Consider the following 18,888-nt stretch of genomic DNA (forward strand, 5'->3'; position numbering starts at 1 on the left):
AACTGTTATGGACTGAACTGTGTGTCCCCAAAATTCATGTTGAAGCCCTAACCCCCAACACTTCAGAATATAACTGTATTTGGAGATAGGGTCTTTAAAGAGGTAATTGTGGTTAAATAAGGTCATGTGGGTGCCACAATCCAATAAGGACCAGTGTCCTTATAGGAAGAGGAGACTGGGACACAGACACACCACGGGAAGATACAGTAAGGACACAGAGAGAAGACAGCTACCTACAAGCCAAGGAGAGAGGTCTCAGAAGAAACAAACCTGCCGACTCCCTGATCTTGGACATATAGCCTCCAAAAACTTGAAAAACTAAACTTCTGTTTTAAGCTGACCACCCAGTCTGCGGTACTACGTTATGGCAGCTTGAGCAAAGTAATCAATAAGAGTCCCCACCCCTCCTGAGGTCACTGGGTTCCAAACACATCAGCAGGCACAGTCTGCCGCAGGGCCACAGCTGTTCCCTTCCACTAGAACTCTCTTCTCCCATATATCCAGGTCTTGCTCCCTTGCTCCCAACTCAAGCGTCACCTCGTTGAGGTCTTCCCTGACCATCCTATATGTAATAGAGCACCTCTATCCCACCATAGCCATCTTTTGCTACTCTCTTAGCCTGCTTCGTTTTTCATACAACACTTATATTTGTTAACTGACTGTTTCCCTCCAACAAAGAAGGAAGAAATTTTTGTCTGTGGTGCTTACTGCTGAGTCCCTTGCACCAATAATACCTGGTACATAGTAGGTCACCATATGTTGGATGAATGAAAAAGTAATGTTCCCCTAGCGCTTACCTCTTCAGAAGCAAAAGGACAGCATTTGCTGTGCTTGAATCTAAGCCAGTTGTGGGCTCATCCAGGAACAAGATGGATGGATCAGTAATAAGCTCCATTGCAATACTAGTCCTTTTTCTTTCTCCTCCAGACACACCACGGATAAACTGAGTTCCAACCTAAAACACAAATATTATTGTTATTAACAATAAAAACCACAGCCATTATTGTTTGTTGAGCTCCCAACATGCATGTGCCAACCCTATAAGAGGCACTTTATCTCATTATCCTCATTTATTCTGAAGAGCAAATAAGTGACTACGTGGGCAAAGAGGTAGGTTTCTCTTTAATTTGAAGAGTAAACTGAGGCTCAGGTCAGAGCTGGTAAGTGGCTAAGCCTGATATGAAACCCATGCTTTTAACAGTTCTATATGTTTCTCATCAAGCCATATATTTCATTTTAAGACAGTTAAGCCAGAACACTAAAAGATACGGCCCTGACGGAGGGAAGCCACAGACCAAAAAGGGAGCAGAGAAGATGGGAGTAGAAAAGCTGCTGAAAGCATCTATAATTGGTTAGCCTTTCTTTTTTTTTTTTTTTTTTTTTTTTTTTTTTTGCGGCACACGGGCCTCTCACTGTGCCCTCTCCCGTTGCGGAGCACAGGCTCCGGACGCACAGGCCAAGCGGCCATGGCTCACGGGCCCAGTCGTTCCGCGGCATGTGGGATCCTCCCGGACCCGGGCACGAACCCGTGTCCCCTGCATCAGCAGGTGGACTCCCAACCACCGCGCCACCAGGGAAGCCCTTGCCCACAACTTTTATCTCAAAAATCTAAGAGCCCAGCACATAACAGTCTGTAAGTAAATACTGGCAGAAGAAAGGGGGAGGGGCAGTGAGGGAGGGAGGGAGGAAGGGAAGCCAAAAGTGCCACAAGAAAGGCTCTAGAAAAACAACTTGGATGCCACACAAATTAGAAATAAACCCTAATTTGACTGGATACAATTTTGGAAGCCAAACTGCAGCAAAGTGAAACATACAGAGCAGGAACCCTTGGATTTTCATCATGTACCAATTCCAGAAATATACCTCTCAAAGGCAACGGAACAAAGTCCCCTGGAGGAACAGAAGAAGGATAGCTAAAAGGGGAAAAGAAAACAGGAAGAAGGAAAGTTAGCGTGAAGACATGGAATGAGACGTGACAAACAGTCAGGGTGGGAGAAGACCAAGGGCTGTAATCACACAGAAAGGGCCACGTGTTCTTTGCAAAGAACACTTCCACATACTGGACCACACTGCCACACTTCATTTCCAGGATTCAATCATTTTTAGGTTTTTTACCTGGTTAACCTCCATCTTCATATTAAGTAAGTAGTCACTTTACTCATGGTTACAGAAAGCAGCCACTCTTTACTATACATAGTATAGAAAACTTCTGAACAAGTTATACTATCCACACAGATGAGTCTGATTTGCTGGCTATGAAACATTGTCCACATTACCTTGGAATCTGCCACTTTATCCAGACCTAACTCGTGAATGACCGTGTTAATCCGTTCATTTTTTTCATGATTTGTCATAGTTGTTGGAAGCCGAAGAGCTGCCGAGAACTGTAAATTTTCTCTCACTGTCAGAGTTCCCATCACGACATCATCCTTAAAGCAAAATAGCATTTTAACAAGACATAGCAGGCCTTTTCTAATACCCTCACTCTTTGGTATATGTAACTTACCCACAAAAATAACATACCCAAGGAAAGTTCTAGCTAATAATGAATTATACAAATTATAATGAATTTTACTTGCAATTATACAAATTACAACTAACTCCATATAACAGCTGCAAAGCCTGATGAAATAATTTTCATTCCCTACCTGTATGCCCAAAGAGAACACAGGTAATTGTGATTATTACTAGCAAACATTTCTACACTGCTTTATACAAGGATTTGCCAAAATATTGTTCTAAGCTAGGTGAAGGAGAGAGGTGAAGGTAAAGGAAAAAAGTAAAATAGTAATGTTTTTTAGAAATGATATGATAACAAGAATTGATATCATTGCCCTTACAAGGATCATATTCCAGATTCTCCCTGCCTTTTCATTTAATACTATCCTGAATTTTACGAGAGATCATGAAAAGCTGGTGTGAAGAGAAGTTGTTTCTGCGAGTATGTCCCATAGTCAATTGGAAGCATACTCAACTATTAGCCAAGGCACTTGCCAATATAGAAACAGAAGAAATCTAAAATGCAAATCCACAAATACTTACTTGTACCACATAACCTGAGTTACATTTAAAATTGGCAGGTCGAGGTGCTCCGTTGATCAAAACATCTCCAGATAATCCATGTGGATCTTTCCTTGCAGCTAAGACATCTAACAACCTATAAAAAGACATATGTTATTGTTATTTTTTCCCTCCAACTCAGGCTTTACCTCTCAGCTAATCTGAATCCAAATTCTGCTCAAGTTAGAAAATTAACTGACCAAGAAGTTATATGGTTCAACTAAACATATAGATATATTTTGAATCTCACCTTCCTTTTTTTTTTTTACTGTATGCTACAATAAAGCCCAAAACCATGAAAGCAAAGCACTGCTGGCTGATCCAGCACAGACTACCCGAACTGCCCTCCAGGCTGTCTGACCTTGGGCGTTCCAAGGCAGGTAACGTACTCCTTTGTCTAAGACACAAGCCTTCACTTATATCTTTGGCTCCATCTCCCCACTTTCAATTTTATCCCCTTCCTTTTCCTCTCCATAGCTCAACTCATAGCTGACAGCTATATGCCAATCACCTTATCATGTCCTATTAGTAAAGCTGACCTAGTAAGACCTTCCTGGTCCTCAGGACAGAACCACAAACTAGCACAACTGCACATTTCCACAGCAACTAGAACCAGACTAGGCATGCAGAAAATGTTCAAGAAATACCTGCTCACATAAAAGTGATCTTTAAAAGCACACTAAAACCGGAGGTGGGGAATAGGTGAAGGAGATTTCAGAGGTACAAACCTCCAGTTATAAAATAAATAAGCCACAGGGATGTAACATACAGCATAAGGAATAGGGCCAATAATATTGTAATAACTTTATATGGAGGCAGATGGCTAGACTTATCATGGTGATCATTCAAAACAAATGCAAATGTCAAATCACTGTGTAGTACACCTGAAACTGACACAATACTTATGGCAACCATAATCCAATTTATTAAAAACCAAACATTAAAACTACAAAGAAAAAGCTTACTTATACTGTTATACTCACGAAGATTTGCCTCCACCTGTGGGTCCCAGAATGGCATTGAGGCCAGGTTTCATGATCCCACTATAAATACAGAAATATATCAAGTTATTGGACCACTTTACAACCAGTTCTATTAATTTAGGGTTTGCATTTAATACACTCAATGAAGGTTGATAAAATTATAGACGGGGAAAAAAACCCCACAAATCAACTCTTAAAGGAAAAAGAAACCGAATTGTCGATCAACAAAAATCCAGCACACAAAGAGTGTTAACCACAAGTCAGGACTTATAAGAAGAATGACTTGGGTCTCTGTAAATTCCCTTCCCTATTCTCCACACTGGTTCCCTGATGTAACTAACTCTGGTGAAGCATCTCTGCTACGCTTACTCCTCTTTCACACTGTAAAGTGCATTAACAAGCTCTGAGTGATGTCCCATGATTATTATCTTCACGTCACCTGACGTGCTACCTCGTTGTACACAGTTAGTAAGTCAATGGACTTCTAGAATCACCAGTAGAAGTGTTCTCACTGTACAAATCTAGTCAGACAAAGAAACAGTATATCTGAAATAGAAATTCAATGGCTGGAATAAAGCACCTCAGGGGGTTAAAAAAAACACCAATTCTTACCCCTCACAAAATTCTTAATCAAATTAGAAAAGTAAAACATACACTCTCAAGATATATCGTCTTCTTCCTTGTAAAGTATGAGATAAGTGGACTAGAAAATTCTCCCTTTAGAAGTGGTAGATGCCACTTTCTAAAGGAGACAACTTTTAAGGATATATAGACATGGTGTACACACAGCACGTTTCCAAACAGACTAAGTAGATGTTTGAGGGTGGTGAAAATTCAGATAGAAAGCAGAAGGGTTGGGCTTCCCTGGTGGTGCAGTGGTTGAGAGTCCGCCTGCCGATGCAGGGGACACAGGTTCATGCCCCGGTCCGGGAAGATCCCACATGCCGCGGAGCGGCTGGGCCCGTGAGCCATGGCCGCTGAGCCTGCGCGTCCGGAGCCTGTGCTCCGCAATGGGAGAGGCCACAGCAGTGAGAGGCCCGCGTACCACAAAAAAAAAAAAAAAAAAAAAGAAAGCAGAAGGGTAGAAAAAATTAAGGCAGTTTTAACTGTGTTGAGTCTCAAGAAGAAAGCAAATACTTATCCTAACGGTAGCCAGTAGAATGACTAAGGAGGATGGACTGGAGAAAGGAAAATTAAGGGCAAGGCCTCCGTGTCATGTAGGTGTGATGAAATAGAGGCCTGAAAAGCCCTTTCAAAACCCTGGTGACTAAATCCAATCTCTCTTTGGAACTGGTAGGTAAGTCAAAATTTATTCCACAGAGAAAACGGTATCTATTCCAAGTGGATGGTCCAAAGCCCAAGGCTATTTCATTCCCAGATCATGATTTTCACAGAAGCCAATTCTATGATTACACAATTGTTGTAAGTGATAAACGTTACAAGGTACCCCGGTGCTTCCAACCAGGAGGACCTCAGCACTTACTGACTATTGTGCTGGCATCGTCACAACTGTGAAATGGCTGGTGCTAGGGTGACATGTACCTTTCACTTTGCTCATTAGCTGTAACACTGAACAAAAATAAATGCATTAGGTAAACCGGGAACAAGGTGTAAAACAGAAAAATCTCTTATTCTTTCAGTGACTTTCCCCACAGATGTAAAAAGACATGCTAATGGCTGGGTGAGCTTTCAAGATGCATCTATCAATAGCTCTTGATGTACTTTCTTTATCAATAGCTATCTAGTAACAGCTTCTAAAGTCACGAGATACAAGCTTATTATTCACTAAAACTCTGCTGTCAGAAAACTTTTCCAGGTTTTAGAAATATCTCCTCAAATCAAGACCAAGCAATCCGAAATAACTAATCCCAAACTGAATGTAAACGTTCTAAGACAAAGAATTTTACAGGTCCCTGAGTTGGGCTTACTTTGGCACTAGACCCTAGCGTGACAGAAAACAACAGCAGTGTAGAATTACAGCTGCAACAGTTCCAGTTTGGAGCAGTGGCTAATTCTCCCTTCATTTATTAAACACAGTTATCTAATGTCTACTATGTATAACAAGATTACTCTTCTAGGACATGGGACTGAGCTGAGAATAAAACAAAGTCCTAGCCCTTGTGGAATTTACATTCTAGTCCAGGGATCAGCAAACTACAGCTGGTCACCTGTCTTCTGTTTTCATAAACAAAGTGTTACTGGAACAGAGCTATCCTCCTTCATTTGTTATTGTCTATGGCTGCTTTCATGCTACAACGACAGGGATGAGTAGTTGCAACACAGATGGATGGCCCATAAAGCTGAAGATATTTACCACCAGGCCAGGCCCTTCACAGAAAAAGCAGTCGATGGTCTACAATTCCCTTGTTTCCCCACCCTTCCCCCTGCCCTACTATCATCCCTCAAAACCGATTTCCCACCCCTATATACTGCTTTACAGCATTTACACGCAGCAAAGTCCCCCTCACTAGACTGGAAAACCCTGCCAACAAGAATTATGTCATCTTGTGTTAAGCCTCAGCCCAAAAGTATGTAGCACAGTGGTCTACAAGGGAAGACCCCTGAATACTGGATACACGAAGTGAAACCTAGCTAAAGGAGTCACATCACATGTATTACTTTTTTAGTGGATAATGGTTAATCCTTTGGTCTCGGTTTATAAAAGAGCAGTCAATGCCATTCCCAATGCTTGGAGCATGGCCTCTCCCTACCCTACCCTACTGTCCCCTACACGCACACACACACACACACACACACACACACACACTCGTGCACACACACAATCTTCACCTTCTCTCTCCCCACACCCCTGAATCTCTGATTTAGGGTTAGGGATGCCCACTGTGTCTCCTAACCCTTCTACCACAGTAGAATGACACAGTGAGGTGCTCTAGTTGTCTGAATCCCCCATTAGACTAGAAGGTTTCTCAGGACAGAGGACATATCTGTGTCACTAGCATCTTGCACAAGGTCAAGCACCCCACAGACACTGGACAATTGTTGAATAAGTGAGTCTCAACATTTCCATAAATGACAATTACTTATGGGAAAACCAAAAGAAATGTTTTCAGTAAAAACAAATGTTAAGAAGTAGGAAAAGTGTATGGAAAATAGGTATAGTCTGACTAGAAAGAGAACTTAGTGACATTCCTTACTTGTTATTTTACATTCAAATACGTCAATCATTTCTATTAGACTTCCGCTTCCCTTCTTAGTGCGAAGGTGATGGAAGTGGGTAGAGGTGCAGCAATGCCAACACCCAAGAACACAGGCTGCAAAGGGAGGGAGGAGGAGAGGAAACAGGCGGAAGGGCAGGAGGCTGCGTATACTGAGGAATAAGAAGACTGATTGAGCAAACCAATGAGTCCATTAAAGACAACGAGAACCAGGCTCTTCACTTTTTGAGAAGATGTTTTACAAACAGGGAAATGTGGAAAGAACCTTGGAGTGTTAGATATAAACTGGAGGATGTATTAATGAGAAGTCATGGGTTTTAATCTACATACACAGATACAGAAAGTTTTAGATATATGGATAAGCACACGTGTGCGTATACTGAAACATACGTAGAGTCAGTCCCTACCTAGGTCTGTCCACCGAGAAAGCCTAGAAGCTATAAGATCCTAATAGCAGTAAACACTCCAGACACCCCGATCTTGGTTTGTAAATACCATCCTCCACATAAAGGAACATCAGCTGATTCCAGGTCTGACGCAGGGTGAGTACACAGTGAGTCTGAAAATTCTTGCTGTGCCAACAAAATATTCAAAGAATGAGAGTACATGTCAAAAGAATGAGTTAAAACACAAAACAAAATACAGAACCTACCTTGAAAGTCTCCCACTGACCAAGTCACGAACAACAGAAGGATCAAGATGAATAATGACAGGACTTCCCTGGTGGCGCAGTGGTTAAGAATCCACTTGCCAATGCAGGGGACACGGGTTCGAGCCCTGGTCCGGGAAGATCCCACATGCCGCGGAGCAACTAAGCCCGTGCGCCACAACTCCTGAGCCTGCGTTCTAGAGCCCGCGAGCCACAACTACTGAAGCCCGCGTGCCTAGAGCCTGTGCTCCATGACAAGGGAAGCCATCGCAATGAGAATCCCGTGCACCGCAACAAAGAGTAGCCCCGGCTCGCCGCAACTAGAGAAAGCCCGTGAGCGGTAATGAAGACCCAACGCACCCAAAAATAAATAAAATAAAATAAATTTAAGAAAAAAAGATGAATAATGACAGTAATGCACTACCGTTGTAGGCTATTGAATAAAATACAAATCCATGGGTCTATACTGATATAAATAAATGAACACAGAGATGATGAATAAAGTTTTTCCTTTTATTAGCATGCAAACTAATACATATAGAAGAGACGGACGAAAACAGAAGAGCACCTTTTGGTAAAGAGTGAATAACTAACTACCAAATCAGATTGTTCCTGCTGATTCAGGCAGGGGTCATCAACGGCAGGTCGAGCTGGTCGGTTGAAGTTTAAGGAGAAAGGGGATTTCGGAATAATGTCATAGTATCTCTCCTCTCAATGTTTATCACTTACAAAGGAGAAAATGGTGACATTACGGTAAAGAAGCCTGGTAGACACCGACACGACCAGGTGACCGAGATTAGGGGGTGGGACAGAAATAAACCAGCTTGGATGAGACTGCAGAGACACGATGTGGTGATCAGCCAACTCTGTGCAGAGCATGGCCGACCAAGGACTCACAGGACCCACCACTGCACTCATGATGAAGCTACACTTCCCCTGAGCTGCTCCCAGACAATGACTGAGTGGCTATGTAAGAGAGGGTCCCTATTTCTAGACAATATGCACTGGAGGAGTCAGGAATACTGAAGCACCGTGTGGACAGCTGGCTCTCAAATGGTTCAGAAAAATGGTGACGACAATGGGTACATAAAGCAACAGAGGGATGAACAAATGCAGTGAAATGTTGACAGGTGGGGAATCTGGGTGAATGGGTTACGTTCCTGCGAGGCTTACATCTGAAGTTATCTCACGATAAATTATTAATTAAAAAAATCCCCAAATAGTATAATGAGTTTCCCTGAAGATGGCAAGACATCCACACGTCTACTGGAATGGATCATTTTTTCTATAAATCTTCAGCTTTGGTGAGAAAAAGTTCAACTGCTGGCTATGGAGACAAACGAAGCATAACAGGAAGTTTTTATAAGGGAGCAAAACCTCACCTTTATGAATTCTCATAGTCAGATTTTGTTTTAGCTTCTTCCCCCATAGAGGGAAATGAGATGCGACATTCATTCTACAAATGAGATTATAAAATGTCCAAAGGAAAAACAAAAATCAAGATTCTCATCAGCTTTTCTGGAATATAGCTACTATTTTTTAAAAAATAATTAGCATTTATGAGCATTTGTTTGTTTGTTTTTGGCCACATTGCTCATCATGCAGGATCTTAATTCCCCGACCAGGGACCGAACCCGAAACCCCTGCGGTGGAAGCACAGAGTCTGGATCACTGGACCACCAGGAAAATCCCACAGTTATTATTTTGAATGCTGATGGTGTTATCAAACATGAATCAAAAAGAAGACAGGGCTTCCCTGGTGGCACAGTGGTTAAGAATCCGCCTGCCAATGCAAGGGACACAGGTTCGAGCCCTGGTCTGGGAAGATCCCACATGCCGCGGAGCAACTAAGCTCGTGAGCCACAACTACTGAGCCTGAGCTCTCGAGCCCGTGTGCTACAACCACTGAGCCTGTGCTCTAGAGCCCGTGAGCCACAACTACTGAAGCCTGCATGCCTAGAGCCCACACTCCACAACAAAAGAAGCCGCCGCAGTGAGAAGCCCGCGCACCACAACAAAGAGTAGCCCCCGTGCAGCAATGAAGACCCAACACAGCCAAGAATAAATAAATTATTAAAAAAAAAAAAAGAAGAAGACAGATGAGAGCACCCTTTTCCCCATCCCAGAAACTCTACTTAGTTGAAGCCAGCAGATGGGGGAAAAGATAAGAAACACTACTGCCTAAATAAGAAATGTGAGTAAGCAAGAAAAACTACCCCTGGTATCCTTCTAACTGTAAAATTTGAAAGGATTACAAGATTTGACTGAGTTTTTATGAACCTAGGAATGCATGTAAGGATGAACTCATCTGTTGCTGAAACACACACCACTGAACCATAAAAACATGATGAAGCCTTCAGCAGATGACACTTTTACTGTATCAAGTTACTAATTTACTAGCTTTAAAACATAAGCAAGGTAAATGTACCCTCAAGCAGCATATATTTTAAATTTATTCAACCTGCACATACTCAAATCGTTTGTTACCTTCCACTTATCAGCACAAAATCTGAAGTGACCAGCATTTTTCTTGAATAGTATGCTCCTCAAAAAAACTTGTCGGCTTTTCAGAAAGGTCAGTTGACTCTAGTCTAGGCATGTAGCAAAAGATAAAAGCTTTTCATCTACCATTCCTTTCCTTATTCTCATATTCAGCATTTCTTCACACAAACAAGCATCAAGGAAGCAGGCATGACAGTCTGTGTTACTGCATGGAGAAAATACTATCTAATTCTACATAGCACCTGGCTTCCAGCAACCCAATCTCAGATCCCCATTGTTTCTTCCCCACCCACATCCAAAACTTTTCTCCCCTATTTGTCATTTCCCAGCCCCCTGGAAGCAGCTGGCTGCCAGTAACAGAAAAGACCACAGTCCCATATAATGCATCCAGAAGATACGAGAAATATCTGATTCCATATAGGTTTGTAGCCATACCTGGCCAAAGGGCTCTTATAAAACCACTCCTCCAGGCTTGGAAAGCCGAAAAAGTTGCTTCCTTTGTCTAGGAATAATTATTTCCCCTATTAAACAAAAAAATTAACAAAACACATAGGCCATGCTACCTAAGCAAACCTAGATTCACTCCCTACTCCACAGAGAGGTAGAATCCAGCTCAATTCTCTGGAAATCAGAAAAACATTAAAACCCTAAAGGCTATAATATATGAAAGAGAGATAGCTGGGAGCCAGTAGGTTCTATCTGAATGCTCATTTCTCTCCCCACTCTACAGCCCACTCCACCACCATGTGATGAATTAGTTGCTGGATGAGGAGAATAAAAATCATACTTTTATGTTGACTTGGATTCTAAAATATAAATAAGTGTATTAATTTGTATCCTAAATTCTCTTATCACTTTGGACTTCAACAGCATAACTTAAGCTAAGCTATAGTTGTCTTACATGTACATATACCTAACATGTGATCCAACTGTTTCACTGCTAGTTTAGCCAAATGAAATGAAAGCATGTGTCCGTATATCTGTATAGATTTGTACACCTTTATCTGCAATAAGCAAAACCTGCAAAGTTCACGGCATGTCAATGAACCTATTTAAATAAAAGTTCATGCACATACTTGACATCCTTTAGTATTTCTTTCTCAACTGTTTTCTGACAAAGTAGAAAGCCACTCTTCACTTTTACTCGATAGCAGATGTTATGAAAACTTAACACAGCTCCTTCAGTAAATGTCTTCAGGTCATTGGAGGTTGTCTCCGGGATGCAACTGGTGTTTCTTTCTGACATTTGGACAGAAACTTGGTAACTACTGGAAGACATCTGGAGTGTTTCTGCCTTTCTGTAGAGGGAAAAGCAACAGTAAGTTGACAGTAAATGAGACTGTAAACAGTAGTTAAGAGTACACTTAAAACAATCCGGTTTTGGTACAAACTTCCAGTTATAAAATAAGTTAAGTCCTGAGGATATAATCTGCAGCATGGTGACTCTAGCTAATAATACCATACTGTATATCTGAAAGTTGCTAAGAGAGATCTTAAAAGTTCTCATCATAAGAAGAAAAAATTTGTGACTCTGGTGTGTGATGGATATTAAGTAGACTTACTGTGATCATTTCACAGTATATACAAATTTTAAGTCATTATGTTGTATGCCTGAAACTAATATAATATTATGTGTCAATTATATCTCAATTTAAATTTTAAATAGACACCAAAAAAATTTTTAATGAAAAATGCCTCATTGGTCACTTTTATATTGATTACATGTTTAAGTAAAAGTATTTTGCAGGGCTTCCCTGGTGGCGCAGTGGTTGGGAGTCCGCCTGCCGATGCAAGGGACACGGGTTCGTGCCCCGGTCCGGGAAGATCCCACATGCCGCAGAGCGGCTGGGCCCGTGAGCCATGGCCGCTGAGCCTGCGCGTCCGGAGCCTGTGCTCCGCAACGGGAGAGGCCACAGTAGTGAGAGGCCCATGTACTGCAAATATATATATATATATATATTTTGCATATATTGGATTCAATGAAATATATTTTTAAAAATTTTAAACAAGTCCATTGTAAACCTCAATGCAATAAATAGCTCCATGTCCAATAAACACGCCACATCACAGCAATAAGAACAACCTTGAAACCTATATTAGGGAGGCAGACACAACTCTGAATACATACACTCCAATTAGGTGTCAATTAAACATGTAATAAGTAAATAGGGAGAGTATGAAAATTTCTCAAAACTCATGAGGCAGGAAAAAGATGAACGGGAGTTAGAGCTGACTTGAAAAGTATATTACAATACTACTCAAGATCAGGGACAGACCAACATGATCACCATCACCCCGTTTTTGTTTGAGTCTATGACACAGTTATTACAAAAAGGGGGTTGGCCAGGTAGTCAGGGATAAGAGAGATTTATTTGAATTTAAAGCTCCAGACTTGGGCAATATGGGAATAAAGACACAGACCTACTAGACAATGGACTTGAGGATACGGGGAGGGGGAAGGGTCAGCTGGGATGAAGTGAGAGAGAGGCATGGACATATATACACTACAGAACGTAAAATAGATAACTAGTGGGAAGCAGCTGCATAGCACAGGGAGATCAGCTCGGTGCTTTGTGACCACCTAGGGGGGTGGGATAGGGAGGGAGGGAGACGCAAGAAGGAAGAGATATGGGAACATATGCATATGTATAACTGATTCGCTTTGTTATAAAGCAGAAACTAGCACACCACTGTAAAGCAATTATATGCCAATAAAGATGCTTAAAATAAACAAACAAACAAACAAATAAATAAAGTAAGCAAGCTCCAGACTTCAGGCGGCCTCGGGGCCGGGCTCCGGGTCCGGTGGGTCAGCACCAGCTGATGCCCGGTGGGCGCCGCCGCCTGGACCTGTTGGGCGAGCGCTGGAAACAGTGGGCCCTGTCAGGCCGGAACGCTCCACCTCTTGGTATTTCCCGCAATCGACACGTGAAGCATCTGTTGATGCAAAGCTGTCTACACAGTGGGTCTGGCCCTGGTAATCTGCCTCATTCGTGAGTTCCCGCCTGTGTTAGGCGCTGTGTTGGGCAGCTAGTTAAAATGGTGAAGAGTGGGGTTCCTAGCCCTCGGAGCCGGCCTTCTGCAGAGGCAAGACTTTCCAACGCCAGCTGCAGTCCACGAGCGCGGAGAACGTGTGGGCTTTAGGGATGCTTGCAGCAAGTTCAAGTTGCGGCTTTCCCACTGGTCTCCAGGGACCACAGACATGTTCGCTTAACCTCTGAAAGTGTTACCTTATCCATGAAAAGGAGATTGACAGTTTGTGCTCCGTGAAAAGGAGACTGACAGTTTGTGCTCTAGGATTGTGGGATTTACATGAGAGAACCCATGTAAAGTACATGGTACACTTTTGGCATGCCGTGGGTGTGTAGTAAGTGTTTCTGGTTTTTGTCTGCCTTCCTGGGCATCATAACAAGTGCGATCGAACCGGTACAAGAAGATGGTCCTTCCTTCCCATAAGACGAGTGATTTTTATCTTTATCAAGGTGTTGAAATGCTTTTGGAAGGTATAACATTTGCTGCCAGTTTCAGTCTATGACTTGGTTTAGCCTGTTTACTGAATCTTCCTAAAATATATATGTGCTCAGAAATCAACTCACCGTCCCTCCACTTTGTGGAGTGCTTGATGCTGTGCCCTGGACCTCACTCAGGGCCGGGCAGAGTCCTGAGAACTTACTAACCTCGTTCCTGTGTCCGTGCTGTGAGACACAGCACATATGGTCATCCCTTCATGCCTGATGAAGAAATCAGGCTGAGGAGGAGACAGAACTGGACCAGGATCACACAGCTGATGGCGGTTACAGCTGACATCTGTTCAATGCTTTCTGTGTGCCAGGCACTGTTAAAATGTTTTTTTTAAACGTGTATCATTTAATCCTTGCTACTCTGTGAGTTAGGTTTCATGGTAGTGACCAAGCTGCATTTTGAACCCGTATCATTCTATTTTTGTTTTTTTCTAAAATAATTAAAAATTGAAGAAAAATTACATTCTAAAACATTTTTAGTGTCATATATGTGGAATGTCGTGGGGAATGTGAAAGTGATACCTGTGATGACAGGTGTCATGATGATATGAAACATGAAGGAAAACCAAGATTTTGCTTATGAAGAAAGTATTTGTATTCAATACCCCCAGGTCATGTTTTTAGTTATCAGTGGGAACTGTTCTTTGGGTTTCAGGGCCTGTTTCGAGTTCCTAAGCTCAGCACCCCAGAAGGATTCCATGTCGCCCAGGAGAAGGCCTTGAGGAAAACGGAGCAGCTGGTGGGTCGCGTGTGCTCCGCGCCGCCGGGGCCCCAGACCTTGCTCATCTTTGATGAGCTCTCAGACTCCTTGTGCAGGATGGCCGACTTCGTAAGACGCCAGGCACGTGCCGCAGACCACCTTTCACTTTTGTAAGTTAAGCTCAGTTTATTAGATTCAGTATTGGACTGTAAGGTTAGGAATGTCTGAACTGTTTGAGAGGTCTTGGGTGTAATCTGTTATAGTGAAGCGTGCTGTTGAATGGGAAGAATGTACAGGAAAGGTCAGATTTAGTACTCATACTTTAATACGTATATTTAATAAAATAGATATGTAATATGTAATGAAAGAATGATTACGCACATGGCAAAGATTCTTCATGTGACAAAGGTTCTTCATTTATGAAACTATCTACCAAAATTCTAATAGAACATTTACCTGTACATTTACAATAAAATTAATCGCATTAAAAAAAAAAGCTCCAGACTTTATATGCTCCTTCAATCAACTAGGAAGATAAACTCCAAACTTCTTTGGAATGACAAAATCATTTCCTTAATGAGCAAACATACTTAAATTCTAGGAAGGTTTTGAATTAAGTACAAAAATGATGGAGAAAATCAAACCAGTAGTGAAGCAGCTAAAGAAAGAATTTAAAACAAAAAGTGAGTATTAAATCTATAAATGAAGTTTAAAATATTTCATTAAACAAATTTAAAAAGGCCCCTTTAAAGGATTTAGAGTAAGTCCTTAAAGTGAACTTAACAGCTTGCGAAACAGGTTTGAGATGTGAAACTTCCATAAAACTAGTTTTAATTTTTAAAAATCAAAAGAATCCATGAAGAACTTTCTCTCTGGCTATGGTAGAGTAGCTGGTCCAAACCACTCATTCTCCTAAGAACTGTAGAAGTAGACAAAATAGAAGATGCAACTCTTTGCAGAGTGCTCTCTAATGAGAGCAAGCAAAGCAGCCAGGACTTGAGCAGCCAGAGTTCTTGGAAAGGAGAGAAGATGAAGGCACAGCCAGCAGTCTGTGCCCTTTCCCCTCGGAGCAAAGTGCACATACATGGGGCAAAGCTCAGGAAAACCAGGCAGAAAGAAGCTGCTGGAGGCCAAAAAGCTGAACAAATATTTAAGTAGCCTCTCTGTGTTAGGGAGACCAAGTTTGGAGCTGTGAGCCTACCAGTTGAAAACCTGAAGTTTTTGAGATCCCAGTATGCCTATGACCTGGAAATATGGGCAACCCAGAAACAGAACAGCTTCTACTCAATCAAAGTGATCCACTCATACTTTGCTATAAGAAACTTAAATCACTCTGAAACTTATTATCATCCAAATTTTCAATCAAAAATTACCAAGCATGCCAGAAAATAAGACCTAACGTTCCAAAACAAGAAAAAAGAGAAATAGACCCATAGATATTGCAGATTGGAGTCATCAGACATCTGTGTTAAAATAACTGAGTGGGGCCTCCCTGGTGGCGCAAGTGGTTGAGAGTCCGCCTGCCGATGCAGGGGATGCGGGTTCGTGCCCCGGTCTGGGAGGATCCCATATGCCGCGGAGCGGCTGGGCCCGTGAGCCATGGCCGCTGAGCCTGCGCGTCCGGAGCCTGTGCTCCGCAACGGGGGAGGCCACAGCAGTGAGAGGCCCGCATACCGCAAAAAAAAATAAAATAAAATAAAAAAATAATAATAATAACTGAGTGATACGTCTAAGAAAGTAAATGAAAAGATAGACTACCACCAAAGAACCAGAATCTGTATTTTTTTAAAAAAATCAATAGATGACTTTATTAGCAGTTTAGACACAGATTAGGAAAGAATTAGTGAACTGGTAGGCTGGTACGTAGAAAACACACAGATTGAAGAGTGTATGACAATTCCACGTATCACCATGGAAAAGAAAACAAAAACAAAAAAACTGCAGACTGAAAAAGTAGGCTTTTTTACTACATAAAAGAGCTAAGAAACATATGAGATGTCGAGAAAAAGGTCTGGCATACATGTATGCCATGTACACTCTTCTCTCTCTGGAAGAGAGAGAAAAATGGAGCAGCATCAATATTTGAAGAAATACCGGCCACGCATTTTCCAAAACTGATGAAGGTATCAAGCCACAGATTGAAAAAGCTCTAGGAACACCAAAGCAGGATACATATAAGAAAACCATACCTGAGAATATCATAGTAGAACTGCCCCCAAACCAAAATAATCTGTAATTGTTCCTGTACCCCCAAATGGCTCTATTGTTGTCACACTTAAAACACGATTCAATCTTGGAAACTGCAAAAGGAGGAAACCACTTAGAGACCGGTCCCAGGAAATTAGAAGAGCTTAGTTTTAATCTGTGAACACAATGAATAGTAATAATTAGCTAAAATTCTACTCTCTTAAAGCAGTCAAAGAGAAGGTTCAAGGTACAAGTAATCTAGAGACCTTACATCTTGACTTTATGAACTCCTTAAGCCGTCCTCCATGCCTTCAAAAGCCAAACTAGGCCAGTCTGATATGAGCAATTGCTTCTCCGGCCTCCATCCCCATCTGATGTTCAGCCACTGAAGATACTTTCGAACCCTCTCCCAAGGCTCATTAAGAGAATCAAATAACATACCACTTGAATATAAATAGGTCATTGGCTCAGGATAGACATTCATACAAAATTTTTGTGAGATTTTCTGCTAATAAAAGGCACCAACTGGAACTAAAGTACCCAAGAAAGATTATCCATGCCCGTCCATCCATCCATCCATCCAAGATAGAGGGCTAAAGCTTATAAATACAATCACAATTTTAGAAGTGTGTGCATACCGAGTTGGCCTTCACTGTGATGGGCTTAAGTTTGTGATTCACACTGCTAGGAGGTGCTGGATTCCTCACTAGGATTCTAACAGTCTTCCTCAGGAAGACAACAGGGTCTTAGTTATTCATGTGTCACAACTCAAGAGATTAGCAGGCATAACTAAGGTACACCATCCAGCTGAAGCACATTATACCAAAAAACAAACTTATTTCTAACACCAATATGGAACAATATATTACTCTAAGATGAAATAAAAAACTTAGAGTAATGATGACAAAATTTTAAAATTACAATGTCTCAGGACTTCCCCGGTGGCGCAGTGGTTAAGAATCCACCTGTCAACGCAGGGGACACAGTTCGAGCCCAGCTCCGGGAAGATCCCACACGCCGCAGAGCAACTAAGCCCGTGCTCCACAGCTACTGAGCCTGTGCTCTAGAGCCCGCGATCCACAACTACTGAGCCCGCGTGCCACAACTACTGAAGCCTGTGCGCCACCAACAAGAGAAGCCACTGCAATGAGAAGCCCGTGCACCACAACGAAGAGTAGCCCCCGCTCACCGCAACTAGAGAAAGCCTGCGCGCAGCGACGAAGACCCAAGGCAGCCAAAAATTAATTAATTAATTAAATCTATAAAACAGACAAACAAAAAAGACCCCACCACTCTGGCTGCTGTGTGGCAAGTGTGGAAGCAAGGCCCAGTCAGGAGACTCCTGCAGAAAACCAGGTGAGACACGCTTGGACAAAGGGATGGGCCTGGGTAATGACACAGGGGACCTCAAAAGTTCCAGGGCTCTGTTCCCACGCGGTAAGGTTTAGATGCCTGTGAGACATCCGAGGAAGGGACGGATCTTTGGTTAAAAACTGAGAAGCACAGACAAGACTCTTGTGGATGACAAACCACAAAGCCCTCTTGGGGGTCTTCAGTACTCAATAATGTATTGCTCTATGATTTTTAAAACATGCTACAGACCCACATTTGATTAACTGTGAACTGCTTTTCAAGAGGCATCAAGGGATTTACACTGTCATACACGACTGTAAGGTTTAGGATTTTGGCAGGTGCAGTAAGTGTCAAAATCCATAAGAAGACCGTTGTCCTTGGCTCACCGGCCCCTTGGCCTTCTCTCCTGGAAGGACCGTGCCTCCCTATTGTCTCAGCCATGCATGCTCCCCACCTTGGCACTGTGAATCAAGACACTGTCTTCTCACCCACCTAACTCTCCCATCTTTTTTTTTGTTTGTTTTTTTGTTTTTTTGCGGTACGCGGGCCTCCCACTGTTGTGGCCTCTCCCGTTGTGGAGCACAGGCTCCGGACGCGCAGGCTCAGCGGCCAAGGCTCACGGGCCCAGCCGCTCCGTGGCATGTGGGATCCTCCCGGACTGGGGCACGAACCCGTGTCCCCTGCATCAGCAGGCGGACTCTCAACCACTGCGCCACCAGGGAAGCCCCCTCTCCCATCTTTTATCCATCTATCTTTC

General features: G+C 42.5%; 2 protein-coding genes across 6 annotated transcripts in view; both read right to left on the bottom strand.

Moving 5' to 3' along the window:
- PPM1K (protein phosphatase, Mg2+/Mn2+ dependent 1K) overlaps window positions 1-18,888 on the bottom strand; it is a 449,751-nt gene that overhangs the window by 321,076 nt on the left and 109,787 nt on the right. The gene's annotated exons all lie outside the window — the stretch shown is intronic.
- The window catches only part of ABCG2 (ATP binding cassette subfamily G member 2 (Junior blood group)), a 135,514-nt gene that overhangs the window by 31,710 nt on the left and 84,916 nt on the right, over window positions 1-18,888 (bottom strand). For 4 of the 5 annotated variants that reach the window (XM_060114893.1, XM_060114903.1, XM_060114913.1 and 1 more), the window contains 5 exons: window positions 11,447-11,668; window positions 4,044-4,103; window positions 3,043-3,157; window positions 2,277-2,429; window positions 798-955 (listed from right to left, as the gene is read on the bottom strand). In XM_060114893.1, the coding sequence (XP_059970876.1) occupies window positions 798-955; window positions 2,277-2,429; window positions 3,043-3,157; window positions 4,044-4,103; window positions 11,447-11,668 (708 nt within the window). The remainder of the gene's footprint in view (window positions 1-797; window positions 956-2,276; window positions 2,430-3,042; window positions 3,158-4,043; window positions 4,104-11,446; window positions 11,669-18,888) is intronic. The other variant, XM_060114928.1, reaches the window with a different exon arrangement.

Source organism: Mesoplodon densirostris, chromosome 1, assembly GCF_025265405.1.
Source record: "Mesoplodon densirostris isolate mMesDen1 chromosome 1, mMesDen1 primary haplotype, whole genome shotgun sequence".
NCBI classification, from domain to species: domain Eukaryota; kingdom Metazoa; phylum Chordata; class Mammalia; order Artiodactyla; family Ziphiidae; genus Mesoplodon; species Mesoplodon densirostris.